Source organism: Embiotoca jacksoni, unplaced genomic scaffold, assembly GCF_022577435.1.
Source record: "Embiotoca jacksoni isolate LCO1_2020_lvr unplaced genomic scaffold, fEmbJac1.0.p SCAF_15, whole genome shotgun sequence".
Lineage (NCBI taxonomy): Eukaryota > Metazoa > Chordata > Actinopteri > Embiotocidae > Embiotoca > Embiotoca jacksoni.
Window position 1 is genome coordinate 10854029 of NW_027185285.1, and position 25308 is coordinate 10879336.

The window sequence follows — 25308 nt, forward strand, 5'->3', positions numbered from 1 at the left end:
ATTTTATGACCGTCAGGGAGTGTTTATTTATCACAGCGTGAACTTGAAAGTTTTATGACTCGCTGTGTGAAATATTTCAAGTAGCCACACAAGAAGAGTTTTCATTTCTTCCTGATCAATGTGGCTGAACCTTCTTGATACAAATCACTCCCAACAGAAGCTCATCCAGACAAACATGGAGGCTTTTCTAAGCCTTAAAATGAAAGAAGTGGGGGACTGAAAAATGCAATCAGTTTCCAAATCAGATAGACACAACTAGAGCTGGGTGACAGAAAAATATGAACCATTAATGTTCTCTGTAGGAGAACAAAAAGGTGGTTTAGTACAGGAACTAAACGCTGCTCAAGTGCCACTTTTTTCCAAACTATGACATCATTCATCAATGATTGACTCCTTACGCTGCTTAGAGTCTGTGTTTTTCACATCTAGATACACCAACGCAGACAAATATTCGGGCACACATCGTGGTGCAAGTAAACACTGACGCCCAGCCGATCCTCTTCCTGTCACTCTCCTTCTAGAGCAGTGAGGTTGGAGCTGACGCCTGAATTACAGGGTGTAACATAGCTGTCTAAATCTGATCTCCACCACACATTTGAACAGCAGACATAGACAGCTTTACTAACCACTGCACATCAATTTCCAGATACAGTGTTAAAAATGCTTCTATCGCTAACCACATGCTAAAAGTTGCCTCAAAACCAGATCAGCAATACATATTGTTATGAAGCATGAGCAGAACCCTTTTGGCCACATAAGTCCACATGTTTGTCTCAGTATTTAAGTGTGTGTATTTAAGCTCACATTTTAGCGTGTGCTGTTTTGTGGTGTGCGGGTGTTCCTGCTTCTGTGCTTTGTATGAGGTTTAAATGGATAAACTCGGAGATGACGTCCGGGGGTCATAGGTCACATGTCTGCCACGAGCCTCACCTGCTGCTCCGTCACTTTAGGGATTCACGTTTTAACCGGCATCAGATGGTAGAGCGGGTTGCCCACTAATCATAAGGTTGGTGTTTCAATCCCCAGATCCTCCTGTCCACATGCCAAAGTGTCCTTGGGCAAGACACTCAACCCCAAGTTGCCCCCTGTGGCAGGCAAGCACTTTACACCCGGCAGCTCTGTCATCATTGGTGTGTGTGTGTGTGTGTGTGTGTGTGTTAATCGGAGACACTGTAGCCGCTCAACCGTAAAAAGGCAGTATATAAGTGCAGACCATTTAACAAAATACACCAGCAAGAACTGTATCCTTTTAGATATAGTAACAGTAAAGAGGTGGAGAGAGAACTAGATTAGAGATGTGAGTTCTTCCTTAAGATTCCAAGAAGCCATCCAGTTTAATATTTGGTGTCTGTTTTGTTTCTATATTCAGCTCAGCATGTGCTTGTGCACTCTGAACATGAGCGACATGTCTGGGAGGACAATGGCTGGTTTGAATGCATCATCATCTGTCTCCCCAGGCAGACATAAAGGGACAAGGGATTAACTCTTGCTGAGTCCTTGTGTCTCACTGCTTCATTCCACTGTGGTCTGTTTTTGAAAAAACATCATACAAAATCATAAAAATCTGTTGCTGTCTTATGCAGTATGCTGTCACAACAGTAAACTGTTTTCCACAGTGGTACATTTTATTATTGTTTATACATCTAAGGACATAAAGTGTGGCTATGACCCATATCTAAAGAAAACTAAACCTAGAATTACTGTGTCATGGTTATTTGCCTCCAACAACCACTAAAGTTGCAGTTTACATCCATATCTGTCTGCACAGATCTTTACAATCAGCAGTTTCAGGGTGGACACCAAAGATTAGTGTCACTAATTTAGCATCAGACCAGATGTGAAATATCGTCACAATCTCCCCTTCTTTTGCACAATTATTGCCTTCAATAATGGCCAGAAAAGTGTTTTTGCAGAACATTTTCATGTCACAGTGAAGGTGACCTTTGACCGTTTGGATATACAATACCCAAAAATCATGACTTCACTGTTTTATCCTAGAAGTTTTGTCATAATTGGCATATGAATTGTTGATTTATGGTCCCAAACATGTTTTATGAGGTCACGGTGACCTTTGACCTTTGGACACCAAAATCTAAACAGTCCATCTTTGAGTCGAAGTGAATGTTTGTGCCAGATCTTAAGAAAGTCCTGCAAGGTGTTCCTGAGATATTGTGTCCACAAGAATCCTATGTGAGGTCACAGCAAGCTCAACCTTTGACCTATAACTGCCATAATCTAATCACTTCATCCTAGAGGCCAAGAAAACATTGTGCCAAGTTTGAAGAAAGGCATTGTTGAGATATCACGTTTATGAGAATGGGACGTACAGCTGTAAGGACAGAGAGATGGTGCAGAGTCAAAAAAGTAGATTCAAGTTTCTGAATCCAATGATGCTTGACAACTGTGTTGCAGCCTTGTGGCAGCTGTGACACCTGGGGGAGAAGTCTCTGCATTATAAGTATGATGAGCAGCACTTTAAAATACACAGCATCTGCAAAAAAATCTACATGCAAATTGGGAGGAGTAGAAAGTTTATAGATGCTGCCAGATTAAACAGCGGTATGTTTTCTGAAATCATTTAGTCCCTCATTCAACAGACACTCAGTAGTTTACGCTATAAACTTAGAAATCATCATAATCTTTTCTGATCACTGACCAGCATAGTGTCCAATTAAGTGTGATTTCCTCATTTATATAATGTGATGCATTGCAGTGTATCTCACAATACCATAATCCAGATTAGGTGTTGTCTTTTTTTTTTTTTTTGCCAAAGAGTAACGCAGCAACAAATGCATGATCCCCCACTGCCTTCCCACCTGCACACCCTGCCAATTATATGTGATGGATAATAATCTCCTGCAGTAGCTCGCTCCATCACAATCATATAAAATATGCCCACATTTGAAAAGAGCCCATTAACTCATTATCATGGACATACAGTGCATCCGGAAAGTATTCACAGTGCTTCACTTTTTACACATTTTGTTATGTTACAGCCTTATTCCAAACTGGATTTAATTCATTTTTTCCCTCAAAATTCTACACGCAATATCCCATAATAACAAAGTGAAAATAGTTTGTTTAAAATTTTTGCAAATCTATTAAAAATAAATAATGAAAATATAACACGTACATAAGTATTCACAGCCTTTGCGCAATACTTTGTTGAAGCACCTTTGGCAGAAATTACAGCCTCAAGTCTTTTTGAGTATGATGCTATAAGCTTGGCACACCTATTCTTGGGGCATTTCTCCCATTCTTCTTTGCAGGACCTCTCAAGCTCCATCAGGTTGGATGGGGAGCGTCGGTGCACAGCCATTTTCAGATCTCTCCAGAGATGTTCAATCAGGTTCAAGTCTGGGCTCTGCCTGGGCCTCTCAAAGACATTCACAGAGTTGTCCCGAAGCCATTCCTTTGTTACCTTGGCTGTGTGCTTCGGGTCGTTGTCCTGTTGGAAGATGAACCTTCACCCCAGTCTGAGGTCCAGAGCGCTCTGGAGAAGGTTTTCATCAAGGATGTCTTTGTACATTGCTCCATTCATCTTTCCCTCCATCCTGACTAGTCTCCCAGTTCCTGCCACTGAAAAACATCCCCACAGCATGATGCTGCCACCACCATGCTTCACTGTAGGGATGGTATTGGTCAGGTGATGAGCGGTGCCTGGTTTCCTCCAAACATGACGCTTGGCATTCAGGCCAAAGAGTTCAATCTTTGTTTCATCAGACCAGAGAATTTAGTTTCTCATGGTCTGACAGTCCTTCAGGTGCCTTTTGGTAAACTCCAGGTGGGCTGTCATGTACCTCTTACTGAGGAGTGGCTTCCGTCTGGCCGCTCTACCATACAGGCCTGCTTGGTGGAGTGCTGCAGAGATGGTTGTCCTTCTGGAAGGTTCTCCTCTCTTCACAGAGCAACGTTGGAGCTCTGTCAGAGTGACCATCGGGTTCTTGGTCACCTCCCTGACTAAGGCCCTTCTCCCCCGATCGCTCAGTTTGGCCAGGCGGCCGACTCTAGGAAGAGTCCTGGTGGTTCCAAACTTCTTCCATTTACGGATGATGGAGGCCACTGTGCTCATTGGGACCTTCAATGCTGCAGAAATTGTTCTGTACCCTTCCCCAGATCTGTGGCTCGATACAATCCTGTCTCGGAGGTCTACAGACAATTCTTTGGACTTCATGTCTTGGTTTGTGCTCTGACATGCACCGTCAACTGTGGGACCTTATATAGACGGTGTGTGTCTTTCCAAATCATGTCCAATCAACTGAATTTACCTCAGATGGACTCCAATCAAGTTGTAGAAACATCTCAAGGATGATCAGTGGAAACAGGATGCACCTGAGCTCAATTTTGAGTGTAATGGCAAAGGCTGTGAATACTTATGTACATGTGATTTTTTTCGTTTTTGATTTTTAATTGATTTGCAAAAATTTCAAAAAAATGTATTTCATGTTGTCATTATGGGATATTGCGTGTAGAATTTTGAGGGAAAAAATGAATTTAATCCATTTTGGAATAAGGCTGTAACATAACAAAATGTGTAAAAAGTGAAGCGCTGTGAATACTTTCCGGATGCACTGTATAACTTTGGTTTAGTGAGCATATTGCAACATATTCAACATGTGGATTGATGGCTAAGAAGTGGATTATGTTGCATGAGTGGTTTGATATGTTTCTGTGGATGTTCTGTTCAAATGGAAAGACACATTTTGGGAGAATATTCCTTAAAAATGTTCCCCCCGAAATTAACACCAAGAAGTAGAAGAACAGTGGTACAGATATTTTCTGAATAACATCTGCCTCCTAAAGCCCAGATAGATATAGCCCAGATATCTAAAAACAGTCACTGCTGGGTGTTTCAGTGTGTGTGTGTGTGTTTTCACTGTAGTCTTGAAAGCACTGAGGACTGACTTTACAATACTCTTTTGTCTCTTGCCCAACACTCGGCTTCCTGCAGGCTCAGAATCCACAGAAACAGGAGAGCAGTCCAAACAACAACACCGGGATCGACTTCTTTCATGTAGCCCTTCACCCAACCCTCCATATATAAACCTCATCACACTCTCTTCCCAACTGAAACGATCAGTCCCACTTCCTGGACAGACTTCTCCAAATGCACATCTGGGTTACTTGAGACCAAGCGTCTAACCTGAATCTGTCCTTCATGCAGAGCAGGAGCCAGAGGAGTGATGCTTCTGGTCAATCAAATCACCTTTACTTCTTTAACTGTGTTTTCACTGGATGAACTCCTTTGTCTGAGAAGCAGCTCCGACAGTGAGCCGTTGAACAGTAAATAAGTGTCTGAAGGGAGTTTAAGCTTAGATTAAGCGTAGTTTAAGCCTCTTGGCTGCCTCTCTGGTTTGTGAGAAAGTCATTTCCTGTGAAGAAAACCTTCGTCTGTCTGAGACTCCTCATCCTGTTTGACTGGCGGTCCTTCCTCTCTACCCCCTTTGCCTTCCTCCTTTGTGCTGTGGTCTATTTGTCTTCTTTTACCCATGTCAGATACTATTCCTACCATAATAAGGACCAAAATATCACTCAATTCTTGACAGAAACAATGTTTTCAATGTAATCAGTGTCTGACTTCCTGTTATTCCCCACTTCTTCTGTCTTGTCTTTTTCTTGCCTTTAGTGCTTGTCAGAGAGCATCTGATACTTGTCAACAGAAGCAGCTCGGCCTCCGAGATTCACACAGTGACGATGATGTCTCCCTTTCTCACTTTTGTTCTGAGAGCCCTCACCACCTCCCATCACATCGGCTTCTCTTCAATCACCTTCTCTTTTCCTTTGCTCAGAGTTGACAGTCTTTTCTGCAACCTCCTCTACTGTCTACCGTGCTCGCTTTTCTCTTTTATCTCATCCCTCAGCTCATTCAGCGTCTTCTGTGTCTCCACTTGCTCCACTTTCCCACCTGCCAAAGGATATTGATTTTTAGCTGGTAAACTGATTTCTGTTTGTATGATTGACATCATACACTGTTCAGCTCAGATATTTGGGCTTCTGACAAAATAATTATTCAGAGTCCATTATTATTTGTGTTTCATGGAGATAAATGCTGCATGAGTGTGGTGATGCATTTATTGAACATGCTTACATTTCTGTTTTTCATCAGCAACCACCAAATACACACGCACACACACGCACACACACGCACACACACAAACATGCACACTATTGTTGCATGCTAAAAGTAAAGCACAGTGATGGGTGTATTTTTGTTGTGAGAGGTCACAGAAAGAAGAAAGGTTGGATGACATCAATGGAGGATTGAGGCGATCATGTTTACCTAGCTGACAACAGGTCAGCGATAGTGTATAATAAGTGTGTGTGTGTTTGCTGCACCTCTTAACTCATGTTTTTGATTAAATATCCGAGTCACCTTTGCCGGTCCCCTGAGAGGATCCAAGATTAAAACCTGATGAGTTCCAGGAGACTCTACACACACATAAACAAGCAGAAAATGGGCAAAACAACCCCCCTCAAAAAAAGAGAGAAAGCAGAAAAAGCATTAACATGCACATAATATAGCCATATTTAGCAGTGAAGCACAAGCACACACTGACAGAACAGTGTGGGAAGAATCACAGCGGTTTATGAGAATGTCCTCTGTGATTCTTCAACACATTGCCTCCCTCTTTCTATATTAATTGGTATACATGACATGTGTTTTCTTACTTTTACTCAAAGATCTGCTGTAAGGCACCTTCTGTTCTACAATCCTCTTCAGGCAACCAAAAACTGGCCTTTTGGTTTAGCGTTTCCAAAATTCCCTTTAGGCTTCTTATCATGGATTATATAGTCAAAGTTCATTAATATTTGTTCATTCACGCCCCTGGGGTCCACCCACCTCCACCTCCTCCTCTTCCTCTTTCTTCTCCTCCCTCTCCATCTCGTTCCAGTTTAGTTGTCAGCGGCAGCAGCACAGTTCAGCTCCACTGCTGCGCTGCGCAAAGTTCATGTCCGAGCGGAAACATACGGTGCAGACCACAAGCCGAGAGGAGGATGACAAAGAAAAGAGGTGAAGTTATCACTCTTCGAAGGGACCGCGTTCACAGCGTACTTTAAGGTAGGATTACTCCAAAAAGTTTGTTAGATGTGCTGGAAAGTGCGAGTAAGGCGTGAAATCAACATCGAGTTGTTTATCGGACGTTGTCACACTTTTTGATTTAAATTGAGTCTCATTGGGTTCCTATAAAATAGCGCACATCTATGTGCATGAAAAAAGAGCAGCCTCAGCAGCTGGGGCACCTTTTAAAAATCACTATAATCAGCTTTTGCACGCTGACAGAGACATTATTGACGCATACTAATTGTCTCTGTACTTGCCCAAAAAAGCTTCAGACAATTATGGTGGTCCAAAGAGGCCAAACAATCTATACTCACATAGCAGATTTGGTCAAAACACAGCCTAATTTTTTAAGAAAATGTTTAGAGAAATGATTTTAAAAGTTGTGATACAAGTAGAAAACGAATGTCCTAAAAAGACAACTTCTCCAAAGCTTGCAATCTGGCATTCAATTGTTTGCTACCGAGCAACTTACTTTGAAGTTACTTTTTTGTGCACATCCTCTTCTGCAGCATTACTTCCCTTTACTTTGTGGGGATTTGTGTTTTTTTTTAATCACATTGCAATAGAACTGTGTGGAAGCTCTGTAACGTATATCACATGGCTTCCCACAGCGTTGCATCTTACCTGCGACCTGCAGCTTGGTGATGAGATGATGTTTAGTGGAAACATTTCAAATCAAGTGGTCACAGTTCTCCTCCTGCTAAGCCACTGAACAACTGGTCTTAGATCAGTTGTCTGGCAGCCAGTCAGGGAGGTGGCATCATGGTTGGAGACAATGTACTTCAACCACTGAAACAACTGGCCTACTTATCGGGGCTTAGGTCTGTAGTGATCAGTGTCCTGTGACCTGTCTTAGGAGAGATAAGTAAAGGACCAAGACACCAAACTAAATACAGACAGGTGACAAATTAAATGAAAAAAAAACACCACAACGTGTGGTAGTAAGGTGTTGGGCCGTCACGTGCCGCCTGCCAGATCAGTTTTAATGCAGCTTGGCTTTAATTCTACAAGTTTCTGAACTGCACTGGAGGTATGAAGCATCCTTTTTCTAAAATGTATTCCCTCGTTTGGTGTTTTGATGATGGTGATGGAGTGATGTCTAAGGTGTCGGTCCAAAATCTCCCATAGGTGTGAGTTGGGTTGAGATCTGGTGACTGCAAAGGCTGTGGTATATGATTCACATCACCTTTTGTCAACATGTGGAAATCCTTCACTGGTAATATAAAGAAGAAAGACCTAAAGTAATAAGCAGAGTGAGCTAACGAGATGCAAATTGTTTTGCACAATGTTTGCATTATAATTTATCTTAAAACGCCGTGGTGGCTGGAATCAACCCTGTCGCACTTCAACTACACAGAGTTTTTAAACCAGCACCAGTGGTGTTCCTTTAAAAAGACTCTTTGATATTTTATTAACTGCACCTCCCTGTTTTCAAGGTGGAAGTTTGGAGAGGCAACATTTCCTTGTACTCTTTGTTAGGCAGAGAATGAAGTATGTTTGCACTTCACTGTTGCTCAGGGGAAACTCATTTCCCCTGAGTTTTGTTGACAGAAGTCTCATATGTAAAAAAAAAAAAGAAATCGTAAAACTATAGTGAATGATGGTTAAACCTCACCATAAAGACTGATGTTTTTGCTTTCCTTGTTCTTGTTTTGAAAGGTTTCTTTGCAGTATTTGTATATTGTAAAATAAGTAATTGAACTCTTTAATATGCTCATCTTGAGTGTTTCTTCTTGTGAGGTATTTTGTTGACTCGGCAGATCAAGGAAAGTGTGAGAAGGAGTGAACAGGACGTTCAGTTACAAGTGACAGTCCTCCAATATGACATGTCATAATCATACATGTCTGATATGGTCGTACATCATCATGAACCCATTTTCAGATGTCATACATCCCAATCGAATATCATCTTAAAGTTGTCTCAGTTAACTCTCACTGCAGTCAATTGACATATAAGACACTTGAGTGTGTGCAGTGCAGAGACAAAAACACACACACACCCTCACCATAAGGACCTGGCAGGTCATGAAGTGCATTGCCACGTTGCAGCAGTAGATCCTAGTAAACTGAGTGCATGTTGTATTTTTGAGCCGTGCGTAATGGTCAGGGTGTTTCTGACCTCAACCACAGTTTTCTGGTGCCGTCCTCCGAGGGGGCCGCGGCCCGCGGCCCTCCGGTCCGGCAGAGGAAGCAACCTCAGAGCTGGCCCACTGCTGCTCAGCCCTGTGTGTGTGTGTGTGTGTGTGTGTGTGTGTGCATGTGCGCGTGTGTGTGTGTGTGTGTGGTGTGTGTGTGTGTGTGTGTGTGTGTGTGTGTGTGTGTGTGTGTGTGTGTGTGTGTGTGTAAAGTCTATGTACAAGTGCACCCATGTTTCTCTTTTTTGAGGCAGTGTGATTGACCGGCCCCTGAAATGTCACGAGAGCCCTGTTTCTGCATTTTGTGCCTCTGTGGCTCCAGATGTTGGACTAACGTAGTAAATCTGCTTGCACCAGTGAGAGCGACAGCAAAATGTTTGACAGAGTGTGTTTTTGTGACAGAGGGAAAAACCAGAGATAAAAGACAGAGAGATTGATTGAAGGAAGAGCCCTGAAATAGAAGTCTGGAGGAAAAAACACATAAAGACGGGAGGTAAAAATGTGTTTCTCATCAGCGTCCTCAGATCCTTCATTTGATGGCCATAATAGATGATGTCCGGTCTACTCTCTTCACTGCACGCTGTTCCCATTACACTTTCCAACATCCACGTTTGTCTCTGTGTCTGCAATCAGTCAGGCAGCTCATGTGAAACAGGCTTGTTTATGGTCGCTGCAGGTACAGTTTAGGGATAAATAACATGTTTAACAGATCTAAATGTCTTTCTGCGTGACTCTAACGAGGCCAATTTTGGGAAAATAAAGTTTCCAAAGTGAATTTATGTTCTGCTAATACACTTTATTTTACACAGACCTTTGAGCTTAGTTTACTGCTCGCAAAGTCAGGAGGGAAGAAGAAAATCAGAGCTATTATAGGGGAAGAGGAATTTGGTAGCTAGAGGAGCAGGAAAAAACATGTTAATTGCACCATGAAAAGCTCTGATTTAAACATCAGATGACTGAAATGCTGCACTAAAATGAAGGACGTATTTTACAGTATTTAAAGTTGTTCATCAATCTGGAAATGGATGCTTAACTTCAACATCACAAAGCCGTTTCTGACTTGGTGTTGACACTGACAGTGAATGTTTTGTCTGTCTCTCAGCTTCTCGTGTCCCACAGGCCCTACAGGCCAGACTCCCTCAGAGAGATTAGAGGTGGTCACACAACAATTAAAATCCATCCACTCTCCCTCCTCCTCTATATGAACAGACACTACGTTAAGTGCTCCTCCTGTATATCTAACCTCCTGCTTTACATCCTCTCTTGAGGTTCATGACAATCAATGATCGCAACCCTCAAACAGTTGTTCTGAAACTGTAGAAAAAATGGGATTAGTATAAAATTGTTGGGAGGTAATCTGAGCCCAGGTAAGCACCAAGTAAGAGTGGCACCATTACCTAATTGGAGTTGTTATATCACCGTTGACATTGGCCTGGCAGCAGCCTCGGCTGGTAGCCCCAGCACCTAGCCATGTTAATCCAACACTGGTTGTGTCTCGAAAAGGTCACGTGTGTGGAGCTTACCCCCATTTGCCTTGGATCCATCTCCTCAGCAGACAGGAGGAAGGTGCTCCGAGTGTGTCCAGGAAAAACAGAACCACGGGTCCTTTGGATGTTGTTGGAAAAATTTACATCTCCAGAGAAGTGGAGAGTTATGGTATTAATATGGACAAAACTGTTTGACCAGGAAACTGCAAGGCTCAGTGTGTGTGTGTGTGTGTGTGGGGGGGGATGCAGGCAAAATCTTTCTTCTTTATTTGGTTCCCCGTAAACATTTCTGGGGTCCACACAAAAATAGCAAACAAAGAAAAATCAACATTATCCATAAAACAAAAAAAGACATAAAAAGAATACAAACCTACACAGCAAAAAAACAAAAAAAAAACTAATTGTCACATGCACAGGCACAATCAAATATTCAATGAAAGCAATAACGTCACGTCATGTCTCCAGAAAAATCAGAGAAAAGCAGCAAATCTACACCTTGTGGAAGGTCAAACCAGTAAGTTAAATGAAATATCATCCAACTATTGTCAAACTGTTTCAGCGTTAGAGTACATTTAATTCTAAACTATACAAATGTGAAAAAGCTGACAGGAGAATCAGAGTACACAGACATCACGATTTATCTGTGAAGTTCAGTCCCAGACTCTTCAGGCCACGTTTCCACTATCAGTCAGGCCAAAGTTGTAGATGCCTGAAGGATTTACGTTTTGCATGAACACTCCTGGTTTAGTCTTTGGTCCAGTGTGTCACTCACAGCTCTGTCCTTTTCTCTCTCTGGTCTTTAGCTGGCCTTATGTGAACTGATTGAAAACAGAGACCCGCCCCCCACCTGGAAAACCTCAAGGAACTAAGTGGATTGAAGAAGGCCAAGACTGAGTGACGGAGTCAGAGAGGGAGGGAAGACAGAAGGGATTAGCAGCTAATCCAGTGCACGGACAATCTGCAGGAGCTTTATCATTCTTCCAGGACGAAGCAGACAAAACAGTTGCTGGATTACAGCACTTTAATTTATTGCCCTTTTCAGGAGCCCATCACCCTCCTTTTTGTTTCGCTCCGGTTGTTTTCATTGCCTCTCAAAGGTCTTGGGATCAGAGGGACCGGGGAACAGAGGACACAAGGCGACAGGCCTGGGGACAGGATGTGCCGTGGACAGTGTGGTGCCACGCATGGATAAACCTTTGAAGAGGGAGACGGTGCATGGCGGTGGACCCCCCGTCTTTTCTCTGCTTGGACACTGAGGAGGACGAGAGCAGAACAACTTATCGGATAAGATCCTCTCAGAAGATCTGTTGAACACTCACACAAAGAGGCCTCACTGCCAGTAAGCAACTGTGGACACAATGCTGTGTTGACATACAGCTGTGGTATTTTAAAATTATTTTATTTAAAGGCGTATTACGTAAAATCTCTGAAGGCCTTTGAACCTAAATCAAGAAGGCAGGTGAAACGTGCAATCGCTGATCCGTAAACAAAGGAAGGAGCACTTTCCAAGTAATTATTCATCATTAAGGTATTTCATAACTGTTCGACAACACTGCATGCTGTGTTAATGGGTTGCTACGGTAAGGTTTCAAAACCACAGGGAACTGAGTAACACTAGAGTACACTCAAGTGCTAATCCTTGTAGGCTAACTTGAAGCCTAAATAATAGTGAGAGGGGACAGCATAGTATATTGAGCCTATAAAGTAACTCGGTACAAAAAAATATTGTTCTTTAATGTGTGTGTGTTGTGTGTGACGTGTTGTCCAGTCTTACTTTAAAATTCTGCATTTCTACATTGAAGCTTTTTTTTTTAGGTTTGGGTAAAAGGCAAACTAAACATACTTGAGCTTTGCAAGACCTCCTGGTGAGGTGATCCTCTTAGTGCTGCTAGCGAAATGTAAGTTGAGACCGTAAACAAGACAGTTCTGCAAGTCTAAAAAAAAACCCTAAAAAAAAACTTTGTTTCATTGCTTTTACCACCGACACACCAGCTGAGTTGTTTGGCTGAAATCATGTCTCAGTGTATTTACAGTTGTGGCTGGATTTTTTATTTTTTTTTTCAATTTCTAAACAGGTATTCCCTAAACCAAATCTGTGCAAGCTCCCAGTATGCCCCAAACTCTCCAGTTACCACCGGAGGAAACGCAGTATGGCCTTGTAATTTATCCTCGTTGTTATTTGGTCATGACTGAAAGCTGGTGTGGTGCAGGAGAAGAGAGTTTTTTGACAGATGTGCAGTACAGACAGGGACATAACTGCTTTACATTTATACTGGCATCTTAAAGTGTGGATCCAAAAGGGAAACTGTTGTCATGGAGTGGAAGAATCGTCAGCACAGAATGAATTATATACACATTCTGTGCTGACTGAATAACCACATGTTTCTATGTGCTGTCCTCACTGTCCAGGCATTATTTTTTTTTTTCTCTCTGCTTTTACAGTGGACCCCAAACTGGAACTGAGACGTGACTGACATGTAATCGGTTCAGACGTTCTGGTTTGATTTAAAGGAAAATTACAAAACTTTTCTGCCACCATGAGCCTGGGAAAACTGCCAGGGATCAAAGGCCTTGTGTCTGGGTCTCAGGGGAAACGTCGATTTAAGAGCGACCTCTCCGTGGACATGATCGGCCCGCCGATGGGCGACTTCCGACACACCATGCATGTCGGCCGCGGCGGCGACGTGTTTGGTGACACGTCCTTTCTCAGCAACTATGGGGGCACCAGGGAGCCAGGAAGTCCAGACTCAGCCAGCAGCTCCAAAACAACCAGCTTCTTCACACGCACCTTTCGGCACGTACGGAAGAACTCCGGGCCACGGCCGCGACAGGGTTCCCGTGACTTGTCTTCCCCGCCACCGGACATCTCACCCATCATCAAGAATGCCGTCTCCCTGCCTCAGCTGAACATTGACTCTCCCAACGGGTGCCTACAGAGGGTGCTGTTCCCCAGCTCCATCAGCTCAACAGACGATTCCTTCTGCACATATGGTGAGATAATACAGATAATCACCTCCAGCATGGGACGAGATTTATGCAAAGCATCTTAGCAGCAAGATTATCTTCATTAAAAGTGAGTGGAGAAAATGTAGTTGTAGTGATCGTGATATGATGGCTTATTAAATGACAGTAGAGCGTGAGTTTAAGAGTGTCTCAAAGGCTACAGAGGTACAGATTAAGTCACACCAAGTCAACTTGAAGCACAAGCTGTGCTGTGCTGCGCGTGTGCGTGTGTAAATCCCATTTACATCTGAAGAAGTAGTATACATGCCAGTGAGGCCGCACAAAAAAAGTATAAACGATGTTATTTTTAAATCACCTGTCGTCCATGATATGCTGCTGCTTCGGTGAATCTATGAATCTGTTTGGCCGAAGCAGCGTTGCTCCTCTGCATTCAAACAGCTGGAAGTGTTTCCACGGATACCCAGAGTTGAATTACTTCAGCTTTACACTGGATTTGTGTCCTTTCTCTCACATTTTGGATAATAGAAGGGGCATTATGTGTTCATTCAGCATCGAGGAAAAGGGCCTTTTTTTTTTAAAGTATGGACTCCTATTTTGGTTGTGGACGCAAACTTTAATTTGATAGCATATAAACCTATTTCGCATTATTTTTGATTTTTGTCTTAATTTAAAACTCGAATAGCTTTATCTCTATAAATTGACCTGGAATGAGACACAATGTATTTGAAATAGGAGCAATAAAGACTGTAGAATAATTAGTATTGACAGGAGAAGGCGACTGTGTAGGTGTGGTCTCCCGGTTCTAAAGTCGTTTTGAATCTGTGCTTAAAATCGTGCAAATCTGTAAATAACACTGCCTGGTCTGATGTGAAAGCAACTTACAAAACTTTACACAATGAGCTTCAACAAACAAAAAATTCCTTGTATTAAATCAATCTGCGACCTAGTTATGGGCCGCAGCATAGTGGTAGAGCTGCACTGTATTAGTCAACATGAATCAGCACACACAAAACAATTGATGATACATTACTGTATTTGATTTCAGTCTCTGTTCTTACTATTGAGTCTCCAGCAGACTCAGTGCAAACAAGACTATAAATGTCAGAGTGAACACAGACAGAGAGGGTGAGGTTTCCCTCCTTTCAACATCCCACATTCCTCCAAGACAACCAGCAAACAGACGGGCTTCTTCTGACTCAGCTGCAATCACCTAGGCAACACCTGGACACAATTAGGTCTATAAATACAAATACAAACACAGACACAGCTGGTTGGTGGAGGGAAAGATGCTCCCTGGGCATTTCCTGTCAACTCTGTGCATGTGAGAACGCCTCAATGAGCAGCATAAACACACCATTCATTATATTGGCCAACCAATCGGAGCTTATCAGGCAGAACTGTGGACTGGAAATCCCCTCTCCCTCTCCACATTTATTACCCACTTCATAAGGAATTTTCCCAAACAGAGTGTTGCAGACCTGGCATAGAGAGTCAGTGAACTGAGGGATGATGGGAACTCTTTGTCATTGGGTTTGTCAACGATGTCAGTATTTCATCTTCCCCCATCTTTTCCCTGATCCACTGCTGAGTATGAGTTTTAGTCGTGAAAATCTTTTCTCACAGTGTGCTAAGAGGGTCTTTGTAGTCACAGTTGCACCTTTAATTTATAACTTTATCAACAGACCATCTTCCACTCTTTACTTGATCCCCATTATAAAACATTAACATTTATTTCTCTTGTTTGTCACCCCTGTCAGCGTCATCATACCCCTCTTATTTCCCTCATATCTTTGACTACCTGACAGTTGTAACATTAAGTGTCTGGGACAGTCAGAAGCTGCAGCCCTGTGAGTAAGTGTTGCTTAGGACTGTGGGAAAACATCTAAAAATTACAGCTGGGTTGTTACATATGGCCACCTTCTGGTGAAGGAACTGAATTGCTTGACAAAAACACCAAATTTGACAACTGATACTTCAGAAGTCCCATTAATCTGTATGTTTTTTCTTTGAAACATACAGGTACTTTGCTTTGTTTCTGATTTAGAGTAATAAATAGATTTTTGTCTTAAACACTAGATTTAGGGTATCGTGATATTATGAAACAGTCAAAACTGAAAAATGGCAGCTGCAAACAGGAGTGAAGGTGATCAATGGGGTGTTTGAGTTTGGATATGCTCAAAAAACTCAATGTTGCTAATATATTAAATCCACTCTGTGAACCCACACAGCCTGCGTTATCTGAGCAGCTTAGTTAAAGGGGTTTGTCAGAGAAATAAAATGATTTACTTTTATTAAAATCTCTGAAGTAGCATAATGTCAGTTCTAGTCCGGTTGTAATTCTCTTGTTTACAGTTCAGATCACTTCAGTGACCTCAGTGTGTTTTCTTCTTGTCTCTGTTCGCAGGTCTCCAGTCTGGATTCGTCACTCTGCCACGCTTCTCTCGCCTTGACCGACAATTTGAAGACGGAGATGTCCGTAAAGGGTCTCTACCGGACGGCAGCGGCATCACACCGACCCGCTCCGACTCCCTCACCTCGTTCACCGTGGACCTCGGCCCTTCTCTCATGACTGAGGTGTTGAGCTTGTTCGACAACCCCAGCTGCCTTCAGGCAGCCAATCACAGCCAGGCAGCAGGTGAAGGAGAGGAGGGTGAGGATGAGGAACAAGATGACGACAGCTCTCTAGCAGAAACGCCCGTGCAGACCCCCAGAATGACTTCACCCAATCCGTCCATGACCCGTGGGTCCTTCAGCAGGAACTCGAACAGCAGGGGGAGCTGGAGTGGCTCTAACCGGACACAGCAGGAGGAGGACAGGAGGTCTCTTAGGACACCTGATGAGTCCACCGGGTCTCCTCAGAGAACGGAGCCTGTGATGGAGGCAGAAAGGTTCCAGAGGGCAGCTGACGTGCTGTCTCGTCATTATGGCGGAGGCTCCTTCACAAAGGAAGTGAGGACGAGCAGCAGCAACCACAGCTCTCCGGCTATTTCCCCGAGCCACAAAACACAGTATGCCTTAAGTGATGAGGAGGAGGAGATCAAAGTCTAGACTTTACAACTTCCTCTGACCTGGGAGAAAGATGGGACGTGATATTCTGTTGTTCCTCCATAGAAACACTCTTCCTCTTCTCACATACGTTTATATACGGTCACTGATCAACTACAAGATACTGGTCTATTCAGTTTCCGACAAAAGGATGTTTGGTGACCTCCCCTCCTTCTGTACTACATTGCTGTTGTGATATTATGCAGATTATTTATTTGATTATTTTCAGCAAATAGAGCCTAACACCATGTAGCCAGGATATTCAGTAACTCAAAGGTCTGAGGTGTCAAAGAGAACCGGGATTCAAGGAACACAGTACTTTGGACTACATTTTCATATTAATACATCACTACATACATTGTGAACTGAAGTTAACTATCACTAGAGAATAAAATATATTTTTTTTTTACAGTTGTACAATTCTAATCTTCATCTGAAGTCGGTGATGATGTTCTGTAACCTCCTGTAACGTTCAACAAATATCTATCAGTATTAGACTTCATTTTCTATAAAGATTCAGCTGATGTAATAAAAGACTGATTTAAAACAAACATGTCTCCTCAAAGTCTCTGGTGACATTTATTTTACATTAATTATGTAATCACACATTCTATGATAGTCCAATATATAAACATCTATTGTTTATTTTGATATTTCCTCTGGTTTCTTATATTAAATCAGTCATATTTTACTCCCCAGCACAAAATTATTATAACATGCCAGTGGCTGTTGCTTATTTTGTTCTATTTTTCTCAATTATGTTCAATTATCATTGTCATAATTATTGTCTGTAACTTCAGTGTCACACTTAAAGATGGGAAATTTGTGTGTCCATCTTAAAGACTTTGTACAGGCACAAAAACCTTTAGCACGTGTAAATTATAACTGTGTGCGCAAAATTTGTTTGCACATACACAAAATATGTTTACAGCTGCAAAACAGTTTCACACATTCACAGATTGGAATTTGTGAGAAAAGTTTTCTATTACAAGTCTACACATTCAGATACAAGCAAGTAATTTTTTTTTACGTGCACACAAAATGTGAAATACAAGTGCAGACTGAAATTATTTGTGAACATCATTTCCCAAGCACAAAATCTTTATGACTCTAATTTGATCCCACAGTGGCAGTCTTCAGGGGAAGAAATTAGTTTCATCCCTGAAACACAGGACCGCTGAGGTCCGCTCCAAGAATGAATCTGACGCCCCTCGTAGTTCCCGCGGCACCTTCAAACGATTAGCCGGCTGGCCCGTGCACTGCATCCCGGAAGAGCTCTATGCCCGTCGCATCCCAGTACCATCTGGCTTTAACCACGAGGAGCTCTTCGATTACCTCCTGTCCCGCAAAAACGCCGATGCCCAGGGGTTGAACCTGAACGCCGGCAATTCAAACAGCACCTCTGCCAAACGTAAAGGCAAAGCTCCAGCAAAGAAGCGCACCGCTTCTCAGTCAACTTTTCCCAGAGCTGTGGGGTCAACATTCTCTCACAAAGGCCTTCCAGGTCATACTTCTTCACCCTTCATAATGGCATCGTTTTGCGCTCAAAACTGTACTTCTCTGTTAAATTGACATTTAACGCAGTAGTCCTTGCATTTTCAACACTTTATCAGAAACTCTATGCGTTTTTTTTTTTTTTTTATAACACCTGCAAACTTCCCTTCGTCTTACATCTTCTGGATGATATTTTTTAGTTGTGGATTTTACTTTGTCCCCCGCCAGCTCGGTAGTCAATTTCAATGAGTTAGGCGTATCTCTTTCAGAGGAGAAACCCATCGGTCCATCAACTCGTTTAGACTTTCTCGGGATAACCCTTGACAGTGTGCTCATGCAAGCATCATTGACACAAGACAAGCTGTCTCGCATCAGAGAAGCTATTAAATCTTGGTGTGCTGCTTCTTTAATATCTAAAAGAGATCTCATCTCTTTTAGGTCACCTTCACTTTGCCATGTGTATCATTCCTCACGGCCGTTCCTTCCTTTCTCGTTTGTTAGAACTGGCTAATTCTGTTCAAAATCTGAAAGATACAGTGGTCTTAGACGAAGGTTGTCGCTCAGATTTTAGGTTCTGGGCCTCGCTATGTGACGTATTGAATGGTCTCTCTTCTATAACGACTTTGGGGAGTCTTCTGATTCCCCCCAGTTTTTTACTGATGCCACCCCTCAGTTGGTTTTGGGGGGTTTTACAATAATGAATGGTTTGCAGATGTCTGGCCAACTGTAAAGCATTCCCTTAAAAGCAGTTCTAAATCTACGGCACTTTATGAGCTCTACCCAATCGTTGCTGCTTGCTTTCTAGGGGGCAGTAGTTGGACCAGGAAACAAATTTTGGTGTTTTGCGACAATGCAGCAACAGTAGAAATAATCAATAATGGCCACTCAAAAATGACAGTAATTAATAGCGTCATGCGTCGTTTAACTTGGTCCTGCGTCCAGAATAACCTGAATAAGCTGTTTTCATCCCAGGTCACGAAAATCGCAGACGTTCTTTCTCGCTTCAAATTTCAGGAGTTCAGAACGACACATCCCCAGGCCAAGCCCTCCAGTGTGCTTTGCCCTCCATTCAATCAGACCCTCGATTAAGAATGTAAAAGCCCCTTCAGGATCTGTTGCACTCTGCCTCCAGTTATGAGACTTGGTTTAGCCAAAAGCATGATTAAAGCTTATTCAAAGAGATTCAAAACATCAATGATGTAAAAAGAAGTCACACTATAGAGGCAGAAACATTAGTTGTTGTTCACTTACTTGGCCTGGGCATGATGATAAGTTTTTAGGAGTCCAGCTTGGACAAAACTGCAGTATCTGAAGCCTTGGGAATGAGAATGGTTTGAAATATCTCAGAACTTAAAGAGTGAAAATTCTTCAAGCTGAAGAAAGAGTTTGCAAGCAGTCTCATAAAAGAACAATGATACACTTACAAACACAAGTCCAGGACCTCAGTCTCTTCATGCAAGAATGTGAAAAGGACTTTCTCGCCCTACACATAATTTCTATATTGTATTCTCTAATAATTTCCAGTAAATAACTGAATAACAGTTTTTTAAATTTAGTTACTGTATAAAAGCCTTGGATGGTTAACTGATCAAGCATTTAAAGTCTCATTCTGTGCAATCAATGTTCCCTTTTCTTTGACAACATGTAAAAAGGTGATTTTTTTTGTTTGTTTTTTAATCATCATGCAACAGCATTTATTTTAAGGTACTTAAATTATTATGGAATTTATGTTTGGGTTTGAACCTGCTGCTCAGTTGGAGCCTTTTTGAGTGGAGTTTATGTTCTCACTGTGCCTGCGCTGATTTTCTTCGGGTACTTCGGCTTCCAGACGCGCATGTTAGGTTAATTGGTGATTCTAAATTGGCTGTAGGTGTGAATGGGAATGGTTGTCTGTTTTTGTCTGTGTTGGCCCTGTGATGGACTGGACACCTGTCCAGGGTTTACATCGCCTTCACCCAAAGTCAGCAGGGATAGGCTCCAGACTTCCTGTGAGTCTGTTCAGGAAAAAGTATAGATAATGGATGGATACATGAGTAGAGGAGAGTATAAAGTAGCATGAAACAGAAATACTGGCATATTTTGCTCTCTGTACTTACTTTGTACAACAGTGGGGACAGATACAACATGACGTGATGTGATAAAGTGTAACGACAGTATTTTTTTATCTGTACATTAGTCGACCGGTCAAACTCTGAACTGAGCTACTCAGCTTTGCTGGGAACATTTATTTGACATTTATATGCAGGTAATTATATAATGTGTATTGTAATTTTGCAAATGCAAATGGTAGTTTTGTTAATTCCAATCATCACCTGAATTAAAAATCTGATGTCAGTCAGGTTAATTCAAACTTTTACTGGTCAATCTTTTTTATGTGACAGCAGGATGGAGAGAGTGTGTGTGTGTGTGTGTGTGTGTGTGTGTGTGTGTGTGTGTGTGTGTGTGTGTGTGTGTGTGTGTCTATGCTTTAACTTAAGACTCTGATTATTTACATTTGTTGAATATCTTGCACCACTGGCTTTGACCAACATAACAATAACTGGAGGGTTATTAGCAGCACAGTTCAGTGAAAAGGCTCCATAAAAGGAAAGAGGAATTAAATCTAAGGTTTTTGGTTTTACTTTAAAACTTACATCAGGACCAGTTGAAATTGAAACTAAAACCTTGAAACCATATTAATCCCTCTTCCTTTTTTGGACTAACACGAGTTAAATATTATTGAATTTCCTGGCAGATACTTGGAAGGTATTTGTAATCAAACTCTCTGCAGCTGCTGCATCGCAGACTGGTCAGGGCTTACAGTGGTACGTGCTTGTTTGGATGTTTTCAATAGGCCTATTCTCTGTTTTCTTGTAAGTCACGAGGCCTCCGGGAAACAGAGTTCTCAAAGTTTCACTTTCAGTTTTAACATCACTGATTTATAAGTAATGTGCAGGCAGAGTTTTGCAGCTGCTTATACCTATCACATGACGTACTTATTTAGAAAGCAAGAAAGATCAGTATTACAGCATTTTTAGAAGCTTCTGGAAAGGAAACTCATCTGCTGCCGTTTTTGGAGAAATGATCTGTGAAAATCTGAAGGTGTCCGCTGTGCAGGCTGTCTGTAACAAGACTGCTATTGATCTCGCTGGAGAGATGAGGTGTAGTTTCCCAGCATTCAGTGGGAACAGGTTGAACTTGGAGAAACATGTGTTGAAGTCACTTGCAGAGAAGGAGGACTTTAATGGTTTCATCACCTACATCCGAGATCCAAGGAGTCAAGCAGAGAATTTTATAAAAGATGAAGTACACAAGTACATGTTCAGAGAACAGAGTCATAAAGCACAGAACATACTCAAGAACAATGTGGACGACATCAGTGAGCTTGTCAGTCAAGCTTTATTTACTGCAACACAGGAAGTCAAAACCCAAAAAGGAGCCACAGACATGTGGATGGAGCAATTTTCCAGTTTGCTAAAAGACAAGCTGACACTTGACACCATTTCTTGTCAAAATTTCCGTGACATAAACAATTTTGACTTTCTTAAAGAAGAGATAGAGAAAGGCCTTGGACCCATCAAAACAGAGATGAGCTGCCTCTCCCTGGATAAGATGAAGGACTTTAGGCTGCAACCTGATCAGATCCTCATCGATCAGCTGTGTAGATGCTGCTGGGTAACGTGTCCATTCTGTGCAGCTGTGTGCACAAACACCCTGGAAGATCACAGCCCTGATGACCACAACGTCCCCTTCCATCGATCAGGCTCAGTCAACGGTTGGCACTACAGAAACACAGTGGAAATGTCCGTTAACTTCTGCACAACAAATGTTGCAAGCGATAACAGTTTTTACCCTGATGGAGTGTCAGAAGTCTCCGTTCCTTTCAAGCAGTACCGTACTGCTGGACCAAGGTTTGCTAACTGGAGAATTACCCCTGATGAGTCCAAGCTGACATATTGGACATGGTTTGTGTGTCGATTTCAACAAGAACTGGAAAATTACTATGGTCGGAAATTCGAGGGCAAAGGAGAGATTCCCAGTCAGTGGAGAACACACACTAAACAACAAGCGATTGAAAGTCTGGATGAAATGTACTCAGAGTAGACTGTTACTGTAGTGAGTCGACACCGGAACAACTGCTGAAAATCACAATTTCTTTTTACGTGATTATTCAGAAATTAAAATCCTATAAACAGCACTCATATACTTTTACTGATTTTATCATCAAATGTAGACAGTCAGTAAATCATTACAAAATACAGGGTTGACTGATGTACAGAATCATCTTTGCATTATTCAAATGAACGACAGAGAAACAGGAGCACACTGGAACAATGGTCATATAGAGAATGAAGGGAGTCATCAAATTGAAGATAATATGGGTCATTGACGAAGTACTTCACCAAGGTTTTCATTAAGGAGCAGCAATCTGTTGTTTGTTGTTTATTTTTAAGGATGAAGAAAGTGAATTTATGAAGTTTTTGCATGTGAGGATGGATGTTAAATTTCATTTAATCAAAATACGTACAATTTAAAGCTACACGAGCATAAAAAGACTTTATATTGTGTGTTCAAGAGATATGTGATTACAAATTACTGATTTTTTTAGTACGGTGTGAGACACAATTATTTGTTTTAATCTGTTTGAACTGATTTAAGAATTAGTCGAGCAAACTGGTTTTTTTTGTATGTTGAAGTATCTTCATTTAAAGTTGAAATGACAAAGAAAGTAGCAGACATACTGTAACAAGCATATTTTATGTTACTGAAGTATTTCAACTGTAATCTGTTAATCTCATTTTAATCAGCCTGTAATTATATTATATTCTCACCAGCTGAAGTTGAGTTTTAATGCACACAAAGACAGTTGTATGACTACAGCGTGTTCTCGTCACGATGTTGACCTCTCGTGTTATTCACAGCAATAATGATTCAATAAAAATCACGACTTCATATCCACCGAGGGACCAGGTTTCTTTGCATTTCTGAAAATGTATTAGTTTTCACCACAAAACATTTAGGCCTTACTCTGTTTTTTGAAATGTGTGGGGCTTTTCATAGTATCAATAAAAAACAGAAGAAAACACTTATATGCAATATCACATTGGACTGTACAAATATCATACATATCATTGAATGACCACTGGCATATTGTAAAATCTGGTAAAGCTGCAAACCCATTCTTCAAACCTTTAAGAGACTTGAATGTAAACTGCAACACGACTGGTTTGCAGTCAGTCTTTATTTTTTCCCTCCCTCCACCCACCAGAGTCTCTCTGTATCCTACCTGCCACTCCAACCTCCAACAAAAAGGGAGGGTAACTAAGGGCATCTCCTTCTTCGTGCCGGGTTGTCACGGTGCCAACACCAAAAGGCACCTTGTGCGTATCCCAACAGCTTGGACAAAACTGCAGTATCTGAAGCCTTGGGAAGGAGAATGGTTTGAAATATCTCAGAACTTAAAGAGTGAAAATTCCTCAAGCTGAAGAAAGAGTTTGCAAGCAGTCACATAAAAGAACAATGATACACTTACAAACACAAGTCCAGGACCTCAGTCTCTTGATGCAAGAATGTGAAAAGGACTTTCTCGCCCTACACATAATTTCTATATTGTATTTTTTAATAATTTCCAGTAAATAACTGAATAACAGTTTTTCAAATTTAGTTACTGTATAAAAGCCTTGGGTGGTTAACTGATCAAGCATTTAAAGTCTGATTCTGTTTAATCAATGTTCCCTTTTCTTTGACAACATGTAAAAAGTTTTTTTTTTTCATCAACATCATGCAACAGCCTTTATTTTAAGGTACTTAGTTTCCGCAATACCAATTTTGATATATTATTATGGATTTTATGTTTGGGTTTGAACCTGCTGCTCAGTTGAAGCCTTTTTGAGTGGAGTTTATGTTCTCACTGTGCCTGCGCTGGTTTTCTTCGGGTACTTCGGCTTCCAGACGCGCATGTTAGGTTAATTGGTGATTCTAAGTTGGCTGTAGGTGTGAATGGGAATGGTTGTCTGTTTTTGTCTGTGTTGGCCCTGTGATGGACTGGACACCTGTCCAGGGTTTACATCGCCTTCACCCAAAGTCAGCAGGGATAGGCTCCAGACTTCCTGTGAGTCTGTTCAGGAAAAAGTATAGATAATGGATGGATACATGAGTAGAGGAGAGTATAAAGTGGCATGAAACAGAAATACTGGCATATTTTGCTCTCTGTACTTACTTTGTGCAACAGCGGGGACAGATACAACGTGACCTGATGTGAAAAAGTGTAACGACAGTATTTTCTATCTGTACATTAATCAACCGGTCAAACTCTGAACTGAGCTACTCAGCTTTGCTGGGAACATTTATTTGACATTTATATGCAGGTAATTATATAACGGTGTATAGTAATTTTGCAAATGCAAATGGTAGTTTTGTTGATTCCAATCATCACCTGAATTAAAAATCTGATGTCAGTCAGGTTAATTCAAACTTTTACTGGTCAATCTTTTTTATGTGACAGCAGGATGGAGAGTGTGTGTGTGTGTGTGTGTGTGTGTGTGTGTGTGTGTGTGTGTTTGTGTGTGTGTCTATGCTTTAACTTAAGACTTTGTTTATTTACATTTGTTTAATATCTTGCACCACTGGTTTTGACCAACATAACAATAACTGGAGGGTTATTAGCAGCACAGTTCAGTGAAAAGGCTCCATAAAAGGAAAGAGGAATTAAATCTAAGGTTTTTGGTTTTACTTTAAAACTTACATCAGGACCAGTTGAAATTGAAACTAAAACCTTGAAACCATATCAATCCCTCTTCCTTTTTTGGACTAACACGAGTTAAATATTAATGAATTTCCTGGCAGATATTTGGAAGGTATTTGTAATCAGACTCTCCGCAGCTGCTGCATCGCAGACTGGTCAGGGCTTACAGTGGTACGTGCTTGTTTGGATGTTTTCAATAGGCCTATTCTCTGTTTTCTTGTAAGTCACGAGGCCTCCGGGAAACAGAGTTCTCAAAGTTTCACTTTCAGTTTTAACATCACTGATTTATAAGTAATGTGCAGGCAGAGTTTTGCAGCTGCTTATACCTATCACATGACATCAGATCTGTTAAAGGCATATAGGAGGGGTTTGTGAAGTACAGTTAGTTATCTAACG

The 25308-nt window shown here is 41.6% G+C and overlaps 2 protein-coding genes across 5 annotated transcripts; both read left to right on the top strand.

The window, feature by feature from the left end:
- The first annotated feature begins 6890 nt into the window (after positions 1–6890).
- Positions 6891–17245, top strand: cdc42ep1b (CDC42 effector protein (Rho GTPase binding) 1b). Of its 4 annotated transcripts, none has more exons than XM_069149523.1 (4): positions 6891–7060; positions 11489–12213; positions 13128–13676; positions 16054–17245. In XM_069149523.1, exons 3-4 carry the CDS (start codon positions 13223–13225, stop codon positions 16695–16697), a joined length of 1098 nt encoding a protein of 365 aa, XP_069005624.1. In that variant the 5' UTR covers positions 6891–7060; positions 11489–12213; positions 13128–13222; the 3' UTR covers positions 16698–17245. The 4 variants fall into 4 exon arrangements, with proteins under 4 accessions (XP_069005624.1, XP_069005625.1, XP_069005623.1 ...); XM_069149524.1 differs by having other exon boundaries at positions 11489–12194; XM_069149522.1 differs by having other exon boundaries at positions 11489–12024.
- A 1-nt stretch (position 17246) lies between these two features.
- On the top strand, positions 17247–23126 carry LOC138197829 (interferon-induced very large GTPase 1-like). The gene is made up of 3 exons (XM_069148783.1): positions 17247–17266; positions 17822–18105; positions 21166–23126. Exons 1-3 carry the CDS (start codon positions 17247–17249, stop codon positions 22269–22271), a joined length of 1410 nt encoding a protein of 469 aa, XP_069004884.1. The 3' UTR covers positions 22272–23126.
- The last annotated feature ends 2182 nt before the right edge of the window (positions 23127–25308 follow it).

Bases quoted from the DNA above. Each gene is read 5' to 3' on its own strand.
- cdc42ep1b (XM_069149523.1), top strand. From the start codon at position 13,223: ATGAGCCTGGGAAAACTGCCAGGGATCAAAGGCCTTGTGTCTGGGTCT. The intron at 13,677-16,053 runs GTGAGATAATAC...CTCTGTTCGCAG, and splicing joins CGATTCCTTCTGCACATATG to GTCTCCAGTCTGGATTCGTC.
- LOC138197829 (XM_069148783.1), top strand. From the start codon at position 17,247: ATGTCTCCTCAAAGTCTCTG. The intron at 17,267-17,821 runs GTGACATTTATT...TTGATCCCACAG, and splicing joins ATGTCTCCTCAAAGTCTCTG to TGGCAGTCTTCAGGGGAAGA. The intron at 18,106-21,165 runs GTAAAGGCAAAG...CATGACGTACTT, and splicing joins AAACAGCACCTCTGCCAAAC to ATTTAGAAAGCAAGAAAGAT.